General features: G+C 46.3%; 1 protein-coding gene across 1 annotated transcript in view; it reads right to left on the minus strand.

Moving 5' to 3' along the window:
• Positions 1-984: 984 nt before the first annotated feature.
• Positions 985-14,757, minus strand: part of LOC147884255 (putative protein S-acyltransferase 7) — a 34,606-nt gene continuing 20,833 nt past the window's right edge. The window contains exons 4-6 of the mRNA XM_087398170.1: positions 12,199-12,432; positions 1,498-1,935; positions 985-1,068 (exon numbers count right to left, since the gene is read on the minus strand). Of these exons, the coding sequence (XP_087254296.1) occupies positions 985-1,068; positions 1,498-1,935; positions 12,199-12,432 (756 nt within the window). The remainder of the gene's footprint in view (positions 1,069-1,497; positions 1,936-12,198; positions 12,433-14,757) is intronic.

Here is a 14,757-nt window from a genome sequence, read left to right on the forward strand (position 1 = left end):
TCCCCCTTCCTCTAGGACAAAGCTTCAACCAATGAACTAGGACAACCCCAAAAGGAAAGAAGAAATTCATTAGAAAATGTCAAATATATGAGACCCTATGCTACCATGAATGTAGGACTTCCAACTTCCACAAAAATCAAAACTTGTACCCCTTGTCATGTTTTGACCCCTATCCAAGGACCAAGACATTCAACAGCAAATTATGCCATTATAATCTATACTGACTGGAATTTTCAATATGTGCACATCATGGATCCATGGCCCAACCTAAAACTACACTCATTATAAAATGAGACTTACTTGCTAATGAGAACAAAATTTGATGGCAAGATTGGTTGCTCCAATGACAGGAATAAGCTCAAATGTCAGATTGACTAATTACCATCCAAAAATTATTGTCACCGGAAAACTCTCATGCCAGTAGTATAACTTGGAGTACCAAAAAATAAAATGAAGAAACACGTGCAATCAATGGAAGAAGCCAGATGCAAGAGATCATCACACAACCTCTTGTATTAAAAAGAGTCTTAGAAACATCTCTCTATATATAAAGAATGTGTGGATGCGTGAACTGTATCCATGCATGTGCAGGTCTCTCTCTCTCTCTCATCTCCCTACTATCACATGGAATATGGCAGCGAAAAGTTTTTTTGTAAAAAACAATTAAGGTCCTTAGACTACTATATTACCCTTGGAAAGGGGGGCAGCCATCTGACAGACCATCTATTGCTATGCGTGCCACTTGTCAATTTCTAGGAAGATAACAGTAGGCCAATTGAACAAGCCCAAGCTTCCAGATGTTGTTTGACTCTGTGCCCACGGAAAAGGGTGGTTGTGTTCCTCACAGTTTTCTAAAGCATCTGATCCTGTTCGTGTGTACAAATGCAATGGCAGCTCTTTGAATAGCAAGGCGTTTCTTTTGCCAGTCTTGCCAAAATAAATGTAAACTTCAAAATGCAAATCACGGATTATGCATCAGGCTGTCTATCCTTTCATAGCCAGAGTTTTTTCCATCTGCACAAGACTGTCATCTTGCCGGTCTATTTGGTCAAACAAGCTAACAAATGTCTGCAGTTACAGAAATTGAGGCTTTCAGATCCAGATCTTTCTCTCTCTCTCTCTCTCTCTCTCTCTCTCTCTCTCTCTCTCTCTCTCTCCACCACACACACACTCACAGTTACAGAAATTGAGTCTTTCACATCCAGATCTCTCTCTCTCTCTCTCTCTCTCTCTCCCCCGCCCCCCCCCAGCACACACACACACACACGAAAAAAACAGTGCAGACGTGCACCCACCTGCATATGCATGAGAACGCCATGCATGTTCACACATTGTGCTGATAGTTTTGGCACCTTAAAGAGCATGGTAAGAGAAGGCCGCCAAGACAAAATACATCCATTGAGGCTTTGGAGTAAAAAATACAGGCAGCAAGATACAACCCAACAGTTTCCATATTTCGGGATTACGAATCGTGATTTATCTGGACTGGTGGTGTACCTCTCCTTCATGAACTCTTCCACGGGCAATCCTGGCAGCAAGAGTCATCATCTCAGGATCCGCTTCCCAACCTTCAATTTTTGGACTCCAATTAGATTCACTAAAATATATGTCATTTTCTTCACCAGGAATCGGATAGCCAAGCACATGAACGGAATCCTGGTCCCCTTCCTTCATTCCTATACTGGTGATGCTAATACCCATGTCACCACTAGGTTTCATATTGTTTGGAGTCAGGTGCCTTCCTTGTTTATTTAAGTCGGCTGGTGGTGTACAGAAAACATAGGTAGGCATGTCTTGTTCTTCAATTGCGGCACGGAAATGATTGTGTGAAGGTGGAATACTTGTGCAAAATCTCTCTTGAAAATTATGTATAGGACCCATATCATATGGGTTCGCCTTTTTATCATACCGGTAGCGGAAGTTCTCATAGGTTGTCTGCAAATGACCACAAGTTTAGAGTCCATTAAGTCAGGAAATTGCAAGAGAAATCTCTCTCTCTCTCTCTCTCTCTCTCACACACACACACACACACTCTTTTTTTTTTGTGAAGATTTTTGAGACTTTATATTACAAAGTAGCTATCCCCATAACAACTGCTGCTGCTCCCCGCTCCTCCTGCTGCCCTTCCCTCGACTCCCCTCCCTGCTGCCTCCTCCCTCCCCTCCCTCCCTACCTGCTGCCCCTTCCCTTCCCCTCTCCTCCCCTCCCCTTCCCCTCCCCCCCTCCTGCACTGCTGCTGCGCTGCCCCCCCTCCCCCCGCACTGCTGCTGTGCTGCCACCCCCCCGCGCTGCTGCCTATGCTCCCCCCCCCCCCCCCCCTGCTGCTCCTGCGCCCCCCCCCCCCCCCCCGGCGCTGCTGCTGCTTGCACCTCCCCCCCCCCCCGCCTTCCCTCTCCTCCTCTCCCCCCCTCCTCCTCTCCTCCACTCCCTCTCTCCTCTTCACACCCTTGCTGTCCCTTTCCCTTCTCTCCCTTGCTGCCCTCCCTCTCCCCCCTTCCAGCTACCCCCTTCTTCAACCTCCCTCCTCCTTCAACCTATCCCCTACTTCTTCAAACCTGCTCTCTCTCCTCTCTCCCTCCTTCCTTCACCCTCTCCCTTCAGGTGCACCCCCGTTTTTTGGGGGTCTCCTTGGCATCAGGAAAGCGGACAGAGTTTTTTTTGTGTGTGTTTGAGTCAGCCTTCCCCACCTCGATTGACAAATGGGCACCCATTCAGTCAATCCGTTACCACACATACCGGCCGCGAGAACCGTCACATTTTCAAAAGACGAGCTGTAGTTGTTGCAAAAGGACTTGGAGCATGAGTGTTCCACAACTCTCTTCGCACGCATCTTTGGTTCACACCCCTCCAGATCACAAGCTAGAGATTGGATGCTTGCGGCGCTTCCCCAAGAGCTCGCTCCCCACCTTAAGGATGTTCGTTTGTTGGGACGAGGTTTCTTTCAGATGTGCCTAGATTCCCCGGACGTCATGAGAGACTTGCTACAGGCCGAGTTTCTATTTCTAGGCTACAGGAGGATTTTTCTGTTTCCCTTTCAACGGGGCTTTGACCCAGTTGAAGAGGACAAGCACGGATCAGGTTCCCTAGTTTCCCTTCAGTTTATCACCGGCTTCTTTCAGTTATTGGCAAGAGGTTTGGTGTGGTAGCAGAGATCCCCCCTCTTCCTGGCGAGCCCTCTTCGGCTGCTGAGGCGCTCAGGATGGATGGTGTACCCAGGGTTAGGGTCATTGTCCAAGACCCTAATATTTCAAATGACCACATCATGCTACACCGACCCGATGGGTCCTTATTCCGCCAGAGATTTGAAGTTGTAGGTTGGCAAAACCAGTGCAGGATTTGCAGATCCTCGAGGCACTTCGCCAGAGATTGCCCAAAGAAGAAAAAGAGGCCTAGAAAACAACCAACTCGTACTAGCTTACGACAGAGAGCAAGAGCAAGACCTACCACTCCACAGGCACTGCCTTAGACACGGGCTCCCCCCCTCCTAGGGCTACTCGAGTCCCTCCTGCACCCCGCACCACCTCTGGCCCACGGTGGGATCTAGTCACGGTTAGGCCCTCTACTTCAAATCATACCTCCACCGCTTCGGAGGCTACCCCCTTGGAGCCTTGGGAGGCTAACGCCTTGGAGCCTAGTGTTCAGGAGCCTTCTTCCACTCCACCCCAGGATCAGGCTGTACCTCCCTCAGCAGCCCAAGTTGTTGACACCTCGTCCGCAGCACTTCTTGATTAGGACCCAGTACAGGTGCCTCCTTCCGTGGATAGAGGGAAGGGGGTCTTACATTCTCTCCCTGCTTCGGTAGGAATCCTTCGAACCCCCTCCCCAGGACTAGCTCAGTGGAACTCCTTTTCCGCTCTGGAGAACCTCTTTGACCTCCCAGATGATGATTTTGTACCTTCCACTTTCGGAGAGCCAGTTATCGGCATCCCTATTGAGAGATCTTTCTCCCTCTCTCACTGTGGACTTTCCTCCCCTTGGACCTCGTGTGTATGGCAGGAGGTCAGCTCCGGTGGAGGGTTCTCTTTCCGCTACCAGGTGGGGTAAGGTATTCCAACCCGCTTCCTCCTGCCGATGAGGATAGCCAGTTGGAATATACAAGGATTGGGCAGCATCCCTCATCACCGTCGCAAACAGCTGATCATGAATCAGCTCCATCCAGGTGTTTCAGGTGGTTCCTTAGACATTCTTTTTCTTCAGGAACACAAACTGGATGTCAGAGATTGCTCCAAGTCAAGTAAGCTGCTTTCAGGCCAGACTTTTTGGCTTCCTACCTTGGGAACCAGAGGAGGTACATGCATATCCGTTTCAGATTCTATTCTCCCTCTGGTCATTGGGCACGGTACCATCACCCCCTCCAGGGCCCAGTGGGTTTTACTTTTGATTGACGGACGTAAGGTTGGTTTCCTCAACCTCTACGCTCCGAACAATAGAGGGGACCGTGTTCTGTTTTGGAAAGAGTTGCTCTCATGGGCTGACATTGCAGATTCGTGGATTATTGGAGGTGACTTCAACATGGTTGAGACACCATCCGATAAGCGAGGGGGCAGAGAAGGTGGTATTCATTCCCTCGAGAGAGCAGCTTGGGATGCCTTCTTGTTCAGGTTCAGTGGTAAAGATGTTTGGTCAGATGATGCATTTCATATTCAGTCTCAGTCACTATTGTTTTCGTGGTCGAACCGTAGGGTGCAAATGCCTATCCATGCTCGGATTGACGGATTCTATGTGGATGACTGGGCTCTTGATAGAGGGGGGACAGTTTGCATTGCACCTAGTGTTTTCACTTCTGACCATTTTCTGATAGTTTTGTCTATCTCAGAGTCCCATCTGAGAGGACAGTCTCACAGTATCAGGATCCCCGATGCCTTATACAAGGATGAGACTCTCACAGAGGCAGTCTTGGAGATCTGGGTTTCTCACATGCAAGGGGGGGTGGCCGGTCCTTCACATGTGCCCACAGCACTTGCCAGTATCAGCGACTTTATCACTCTGTTGCTAGTGCTCGGCAAGGTGAGGTACTCAGGCGGGAGATTGGTATCCGTTGGCAGTTGGCAGCCTTGCAAAGGAAGGAGCAGAGACGACCATCAGATGCTTGGATACACGACCGCCTTGCTGCGGCAAGGGCTCACTTACAGACATAGCTTGACCAGAGAGCAGAGTATGCCTTCCATGCACGGGAGTCCTTTTGGATACAGATGGAAGGGAGAGTCAATAAACACTTTTTCTCTACACTTGGTCCCAGACATAGTAGAGAGAGTGTCAGGCAGCTTATCGACTTTGACGGCATTTTGCAATCTCATCCGAATACCGTCATGCACTTAGCGACAGCTTTCTATGCCGCGCTTCTTTCTGCAGATCTTGACACACAGGCCAGAGATGTGGCTAGAGATGAAATTTGGCAGAGTTTACCTGTGTTGGTCACACCAGAGATGATTTGCTCACTTGATGCACACTTTACCAACACAGAGTTCAGGACTGCTCTCTCCGCTCTTCATAAGGGCAAGTGCCCTAGTTCCGATGGTCTTACTCATCTTTTTTTACAGCCTTTTGGGATATGATAGGTGATCATATTACTTCAGCCCTGCAGGGCATTTGGGACTCGGGTGAGATGCCTGACTCACTAACTGAGGGACTCATACACCTTATCCCGAAAGGTGGCAACATGAATTTTGTATCCCATTGGAGACCCATCACTCTTATACAAAATCCTTGCCAAGGCGATCAGCATCCGATTGCAGCCCCTTCTTCCAGACCTCATCCATGATACTTAGACAGGTTTTGTGCATGGCAAGAGCATATTTGATAATATCTTTTCCTTTTGGGAAGCCACAGAGTGGGCTATGTAGAGCGGGCAGAGGCTAGCAGTTCTACTCTTGGACTTTGACAAAGCTTATGACAGAGTAGATTGGGGTTTTCTTGAGGGCACTCTTCTACAATTTGGATTTTCAGATGCATGGATTAGAGGGGTGGCCTCCCTTTACAGATCAGCCCACAACCAGGTTTTGATTGGAGGGGTAAGGGGTGACAGGTTTCAGATTTCAAGATCAGTTCGTCATGGATGCCCTTTGGCCCCCTTCCTCTTTCTTTTTGTGGCACAAGCTATGAGTATCTTCCTTAGATCTCAGGCTGAGCTTTATGGGCTGAGATTGCCCTTGAGACAGGAGCAGGAGCTTCTTGACTATGAGTTGGCTGATGACACGCTACTTTTATTGAGGCCTCTTCACAATCACTTGATTCTTTCCGGACAGACTTGGATATTTTTTGCTCAACTGTAGGGGCACACATTAACTGGCATAAATCCTTTGGCTTTTGGATCAGTGATGAGGACACTCCAAGCTGGGGAGTTAACATTGGCTTTTCCTGGATTCAGAGGGGTGTTCCTGTCAGATATTTGGGATGCCAGGTAGGATTGGGCATCTCTCCAGCACAACAGTTTGCCCCAGTACTAGAAAGTCTAAGGAAAAAGCTCATTTTTTGGAGCTCAGCCAAACTCGACCTTGCATCTAGAGTTGTGGTAGTGAACCAGGTTCTTTTGGCCACCACCTGGTTTGTGTGTTCTTGCTGGTGCCGGTCTAGGGATTGCATTACTCAGCTCATTAGACCAGACAGGAATTTTTTATGGAGTTGACTTGATGGCACGGCAAATGTCGCAGCATGGGTGGCCTGGGAGACCATTATTCTCCCTACATGTGAAGGGGGCCTTAATATCATTGACCCGGACTTGCAGTGCAGGGCATTGCTTTGTAAGGTGGTGGTGAGGGGACTCATGCTTGGGCAGGAACCTTGGAAGGATTTCTTTTTTGGACGCATTCAGGCTTGCACACCTACCTTGGGAGCTGGATTTTTACTTCCACCTCTCTCAGATCTCCTGCCTCTCCTCTCATGACTGCCATCCTGAAAGCTTGGGGGAGCTTCAGGAACACTCTTTGAAGGGTTCTGCTCTCTACCCTCAAAGAGATTGATAGGCAGCTGATCATTTGGAACGATAGTATACTTGATGAGGGCACTTTCCATTACATGCAATGGTCTAGATGGGAGAGAGGCCCCGCCTACACAATAGGCACTTGGAAGGCTTTTATCAGGCTACTTGAGGATCAGAGACTACAGTCCGTGAGTCACCTCAGAGGGGTAGCACACAAGATTTAGCAGATAGATGCAGCCATCCCGGTGGAATGGACAGTTGAGATGCCTATTGCTTCCACCACTTGGATGGGAGCTTTTTTTAGGACAGCAGTTCCTCTACAGATGATCGCTCTTCGAGGTCTCGGGGAAGATGCACTGGTCTTTGACGTTGGGGATGAAGGTATACTCTCTAGATCCATAGATGATATTCTTCTAGAGGTTTCCTTTCAGCCTGTCAGGATTGCTGGTTTTGTGGACCATGGAGCGGGCTTGCAGTGGTACTTAGACCCCGACCCTTTGCTCTTGGCCTTGGGATCTTGGAGGTTGTGGTTATATGGAGGTGCACCTATCAGGTGCTTGCAGTGGGACCCAAGAGAGTGGGAGTGGATAGATCATGGGCACTGAGAGAGGGGGATTCCCTTCTTTCGTTTCACGGTTGGTAATGCCAAGAGATTTCAGCTGAGTAGTAGGAACTGGATTCCCTCCAGAGCCCCCGATTGGGACAGCTTCTTCGTCACTGCAGATTTGCGTAGGAATTTCTGGAGGCGGCTCTAGAAATCCCTCAAAAATAGAAAGATCACTCTTTTCTTTTGGCTTTCTATTCATGGAGGGATTGCAGTGAACCTGTGGAGATCACGATTTGGGGCTGATCCCACTTGCCCTCGCTGTCATTCTACAGAGGAGTCAGTGCGACATTGCATTTGGGACTGCAGTCAGGCGAGGACTGTTTGGAAAGGGGTTGCTCGGATACTCAGCATTTTTCATACTTCTCCTTTCTTCATGACTTGGGGCTCGGTCGCATGGTTATCCCTTACTGGGCCCCAAGTGTTTTATGAGGGTGAGCCTTCTTCTTGGGCACTCTCGATCCGCCGGCACGTGATAGAGTCCTGCTCTCTTCAGGATGTACCACTTACTCCCTTCAGAGCTTCACATGCTTCAGTGGACACCTCTTGGGAGATTTTGGCTAGCATTTCCTCTTGGCACATTTAAATAGTCAGATGCACAGAGGCCTTGGATGGCACCCAGATACACCCATCATAGGTGTTCACGGGTATTTGGAGTGACACGGTTCACACTTTGATAGCCATATGGGCTAGCATGCAGGGCCCTTCACGGGCAGCCTCTTCTAGGAGGACTGTATTTCTTCGAGTTTGGAGAGGTTCTCTACCGGATTCAGATGGCACTATCAGCCCCAATCCTTTCTTTTTGGCTCTTGAGCTTTTCATGCATTGCATGGTGTATCCCGTATGGAGCTTGCTCTAACGGTTTTCTTTAATACTTAATAGAAGTCTCTTTTTGCAACAAAAAAAAAAAGTAACTATCCCAAAACGGGATGTGCCAAAGTACATCAACAGAAGATCTCACTATATGACAAGTCTACATTAGAGTCTATGTAGTGAGTTTGCAGACAATGAAAGAGAGATTGCTACAAGGAGCGCCTGAAAAAGGAGAAAGTAGGATCACAAAAGACTATGATTTCTTTCCTTCCATAAAGTCCAGAGTGCCCAGTATAGCGAACCCAAGTGAAAATTAGATCAAACTCCTGTTTAGGTGGGTGCATCCCAAAAAGCTAGAAAAACTTCCCCAAGGTAGCATTAGGAAATCTAGTTCTCAAATGCTGCCTGCCATCATTGCAGGTCTTTGTCAAGCCCTGAACCTACTCATCTATCTTCCACATCAAGCACCTCTGATCTCTCTGATTCTTGCCCACATAACCCTGCCCATGTGTCAGTCTCTCAAGACCCAGGTGCACCCTCCCCATGCTCTCCTCATATGGGGGCTTACAGATGGGGAGGTGACCTTTCCAACAATATCAAGGCATGTGGATGCACTATCAGTTTGAACAGGCTAGTTTCGTGGATTTTTGTGAGATGGGAAAGTGTCTGTGAGATCTTGTGTGATTGGTTTCCAGTCAAATTGTGTGAGAGATTGCCTCGATGTCCACGTGCTCTGGATACCGCTCTGGATGTTGGTGCATATGCTCTATCTACATGAGCACCACACTGATCCGTTGGTGTCCCTTTTCATTTGCAAATTTGAAGTTTCAGTTGGAAAGAGGATGAAGATTGAATGAGTGCAAACCATTTGCGTAAAGAAGTTTGGTCAGACTAGAGCCATGCTATGATTGTTGGAGGGCACTCCAATCAATCGCCAACAAAAAAAGAGAGGAATGACTAGACTGCCGTCAAGCAATCATAGCATGGCTTTAGTCTGACCAAACTTCTTTACTCAAGTGGTTTGCACTCATTCAATCATCACACTGACAAGCCCACAGACATGTAAGGCAACCTTCATCCTCTTTCCAACTTAAACAATTCTCACAATTTCCAACTGAAACTTCAAATTTCAAAATGAAAAGGGACACCAATGGGATCAATAACACAGTGTGGTGCTCATGCAGATAGAGCATATGCATCAGTATCCAGAGCACGTGGACATCGATGCAATATCTCACACAATTTGACTGGAAAGCAATCACACAAGATCTCAGAGACACCTTCCCATCTCACAAAAAATCCACGAAACTAACCTCTTCAAACTTACAGCGCAACCACATGCCTTCTCAAAGGTCCTATGAGCCTCTGGAAACTAGCCCAAATCTCATGATCTCAATCGGCCCATCCTTTCGTTGATGGTGCAACTTTTTGGAGATCAAGCTTGGCCACCTCCTAGCTGATGGCGCAACCCACAAAACAACCATGACTGCTCTCCAAGCCTTCTCTCTTGGAAACAGCCAAAGCTCCCTTATGGCCGAGCTCCTGCAAAATCAAATTGGCATCCTCCTCTACAGCCAAAGATTCCAGCCCATTCTCTCCAACCTTGTCGATTGCTCTCTTGCGTGCACGATCCATTCCCTAGACTCTCCAACAATTGCAATCTCCACGTGCCATCACCAACTCGCCATCCAAAAGCATGGGGATTAGCAACATGTAGCCACCACACATGCAATAGGCATGTCATGCTTAATTTTCCAGATTTCCATCCACGTAATCAGATCGATTTTACCACTCTTCCATTCCCTTCTCAAAATCGCCAAGACAATTAAACCTCGCTTTTAGACCTTAGGCACCACCCCCACACACAAATTTCATGCAGGGCAATCAATGCATGAATGCCCACATATGACCACACTAAAATCAACCCAATTCCATTGCATGGATGTCCACCTGGTTAGAAATTACCCAACAGAGGGTACGCACAACAAAAGACTAATAGAATTGCCCAAGAGCTCACACAGTGTGGTGTGGGGTGTGGAATCACTAACTTCTTAAACTTATGTGCATAGATGTGCAAGCCAGTAAATAGACAATGCTCAGAGACAAATCTAGAAGCAACACTTAATATTTACGTCCACCCACAAAGTAGGACAGGATACAATACCAAAAGGTTCTCCTACTAGATGTCAAGCACTTCTAGATCTTTGAGCCCGCGTGCTCCACCTCGAGCAAATGTAGACTCTCTATCCAGAGTGTCTCTCTCTACCTTACTGCCTGTAGATCAGCCTGGGTAAGCAGCACTCACTAGCTCAGCCTGCAGCTCTGTGTAGGTCTCCACCACCTCCTGGGAGTGGGCCCAAGAAAGACGTAACTGCTGCTCCTGTATGCTGTAGGTTTGCTGGTCCAGAGGATGTGTAATGGAGGCCCAAATGCCCCCTTTTATAAGCCCGAAGGGCCCTGAAGAATGGCCGACCCAGCAGGGGGATAAGCCGACCCCCTCTGGCCAACTTGGTTGGCTGGCCCAACCCTCACCAGCCGACCTGCTGGTCAGCCTGGTTGGCTGGCTCAACCAGCTCTATATAAGGGCCCTAGCCAGCCCCTGCCATAATGAGAGATTTGGAGCAGCAATTTGTGGGCAAAATAGGGCAGCTCAGCTCTCTTTAAATAGGTCGTTTCTTCAAAAACGGGCTCCAAATGAGGTCGTTTTTAGGGAGACCAGTAGTAAAAACATCTCCACAACAGTAAAGCAACTATCTCCTTCACAAAAACACCCCCAAAACAACAAAAACAAGTTGTTTTTTAGCAAAAACGACCTGTCCTTTTCCTCTACGAAGACGCCCACTAATGCCCACAAGAATGGTGACCAAGTTGCTCCTTTGTGGGTAGCAAACCAAGCTCCATAGCTTCTGAAGGTGAGGCTAAGGTAGGAGAAGAGAACAAGATGGGGAGAAGGAGTGGAAGGAAGCTCAATCATGGAGGAGAGGATGGCTTCCATTTGCGGGCTTCCCTCATCCTCTAGATTGAGCATGGAGAAGGGAAAGGTAGGAAAGGAGGCTCCGATACCACATGAAGGTGCATGGTTTTGTTAAGCTCACAAGCATCACATGACAAAAACAGCAGGGCCCTACATCGAGTGTTTCAAGAAAAGACATCATTGTCAAATCTAACCTAAAATATGCTAATTCTATTTTAAAATGAAGACTTGGAATAAAGGATTGGATTGATACCATAGCCTCCTGGCTAAATCTTATTGGAAATGAAGTGTGATACATTGTTACCTTGAATGCCATTCTACAAGTCAATAACTCTGTTTCCAGCTTTGCATCCCAATTATTATTGTTGTCATTCACTACTTTATTGCAAATTCCCTTCAAATTTTATTGGATATACTTGTTTGACAAATACAATGAGGGCATGTATTTTTTAAGTCATTTCCTAGATGATGAAGTACCATGTAAAATTGAAGGCCATATTCATTGCGGTCAACAAAGTTTGGCACCTTGCACAAGATCTTGAGACCCATTAAACTTAAGCGTATCCTCTTGTAATAAAACCTATTTGTAAGCTAATGTCCAAAATACCTAAAACACAAATTTATAGCACTTTTAAGAGGCCCCCTTTCTCAACATAGTTAAACTCGTCTTAACTTGAATAATGCATCCCCCCAAAAAACAGCAAACGCGTAAATTAGATCTCAAAACACCAAACAGCAAACTCATTAATTAGATCTCAAAAATGTGTTTTGTCTATGATGGAGCTTCTTGTCAAATCTTTGATTTCACTGATGAATTTCTGCCCTGCCTCTATCATTGTAATCTGAATAAAAATCAACTTGGGTAGAGTTTAGAATATAAGGAAAAACCTGATTTCTGCTGATTAAATAAAGGTGAAAGAACGTGAGTCCACCAACAAACCATGTTGCACAAAAAGTGTAAATGATAAGAGCTATGGAAGCAGGCGACTCATTCATGGCCTTCCATATTGAATGATTATTAGCATCCATTAATTTCTTGATGAGTATCATTGACATTGCAAGGACATAAATGCATAAGATTGTTGTCATGGATACAAACATCACAAAGAAGATATAATTTCTCTGCAACAAAAGAGCAATTTGAGGATCTCTCTCTCTCTCTCTCTCTCTCTTTCTCTCTCTCTCTCTCTCTCTCTCTCTCTCTCTCTCTCTCTCTCTAAAAATGAGACCTGCTGCAAATGCTTTCCACGCATCATCATATTCACAAGGCGAGGGATCCGGCTCAAGGATGTCAGTCCTTGAAAGATTGACATCCACAGGGACACGGATGAAGCTGCCAAGGCAAATGTTGACCCTTGGACCAGAGCCCAAGCGCCAGAGGCAAGCAAACACCCTAGTTGGCCATCAAGCAACCGAGTGCCAAGCAGGGGGGGCTGCGAGGGGCAAGGATAGGCAGCAAGTCACCAACATTGTGGTCCAATTAGAACTAGCAATCTAGAAAGGTTCCCGAGTAGGATCTTAGTAGGTTAGTTGCTAGAACCGCCTCGTAGAATGGGAACCAATATATAAGAACACGGATGTATTAGGAAGACCGCTTTTTGGCTCGCATAGAGTGTCTTGTATGAGTAGCAATTCTAGGTGAGTCTTTGAGTCCTGTTATGACTGATGGTCTATCTTGAGCCGAGGCGAGTGTCTATAAAGCCCACATCTATTTGTGTTGGTCGAGGCCTTCTAAGTAATACAAATTTTTTGCAATCTGGTTGTTTTCTTGCGTATTTGTTCTTCCACCGGTCTTCATATGGTTTTCACCCACGCAACACACCCCATTAGTTCACGACGCCGTTCTGCAACCAAGCTCCAAGTAGGAACGTTTGTGGTAGGCTACTTTTGCAGAGTGCAAGAGAGGGCATCTATCAGCTAGGCCATGTGAACACACCAGTTACCAAGCACTGAACACTGGGTAATCTAAGGGGTGCCCGGTGAGCGTCAACAAATTCTCAATACAACTGGGAGCCTAGAGGCCCTTATTTTATGGAGTAGGCCAGCCAACTAGAAAGCATGTCCTTTCTAAAAGCTAGGCAACTTTTCTTGCCTAAAATAGGTTGCTTTTCTCTAGATAGTAGAAAGTCGACCTTTCTCCAAAATCTTGGGCTTTCCCCAAAAGCAGGCACTTTTCTCCATAAAGTGGGGCGCATTTAATGCTTTTAGCTCAAGTGGGTCCTTCTTTAATTGCAGTGCCACTTGTCTTGCACGTTTCCCCTTAAAAGTGGGGGAATTTAGCACTTTCCAAAGTCCTGCACCTTGCACAAACAATATCCAACACTTCAACCCATTAAAGGTTGCATGCTTTCTAGTTCTTGGACTTATCCCAGTTCCTTATGGGCGTCCCCATAGTGTTATCTAGACCAATGCAACGCAAAGGATAATAATATTTGTTCTAGTTAACCGAAGTCAAATTTCTTTGGTCGAATTCAATCTTAAAGATTTCTTGTTATTTCTTGGGAGAAGTTTCACACTTGTGATAGTGACCATGTCACCTTCAACGTGACCACATTATTTACATGGCTATCTTTAGTATAGCATCACCACCTTCAATGTGTTCATGGTACCTTTAGTGTGTCCATGCCACCTTCAATGCACCTCTATCACCTTTAGAGTGATCTATCACCTTCAATGTGATTTGCCATCTTCTGTATGAATTTACGATCTTCCGTATGGTTTACTTTTTTCATATTCAATATGGTCTTCGTTACACCGTCTATAGTATGGTGATGGATCTTCAATATCTCTAGTGAAAGGATGTTGGGAGCTAGTGCATGAGGTGGACTTCACATTGGTGAAGTTACGAGTCGTTTGACTATTTCTACCGGATCACCACCCACCATATATTAATTATTAACATGCTATACGAGACTGAAGATGCTTGGCAACTAGCACCAGTTGTGTCTCTAGTACCCATGGTTTGTCACTAACACCTTCAAATCGACTTTGGGGTGAACCTTGGTGTGTTGGGCAATCATGCTTGGCTTAATGAGGTCAGATCAAGATCACCTAGTGTTTAACCGTGAGGCGCATATGATCTCCAGAGCCATAACCTTGAGTGTTAAAATTAGCACCTTGATCACCCACATGACAGCGGATCAAGATCACCTAGTGTTTAACCATGAGGCAGATATGATCTCTAGACCCATAACCTTTGAGTGTTAGGATTAGTTGTGTGCATGGGTAGAGAAGTTATGAGGAAAATTTTATTAAAGGACCTACTTAAAGATCGAACCAATTACTAGATAATAAGGAAATTGAGAATAACTAATTAAATGTTACAGTTACAAACTTATATGTAAAAAATCATTTCTTTTTAAATTTGTACAATTTTTCTAAACATGTTTTATTGATTTGCTCAACTTCTAGGGCTTTTTTGCTCTTTAATTCGCGGATATAGGTAAA

This window comes from Dipteris shenzhenensis, chromosome 27 (assembly GCF_047967505.1).
Source record: "Dipteris shenzhenensis isolate YYH24624 ecotype China chromosome 27, Dip_SZ_1.0, whole genome shotgun sequence".
Taxonomy (NCBI): domain Eukaryota; kingdom Viridiplantae; phylum Streptophyta; class Polypodiopsida; order Gleicheniales; family Dipteridaceae; genus Dipteris; species Dipteris shenzhenensis.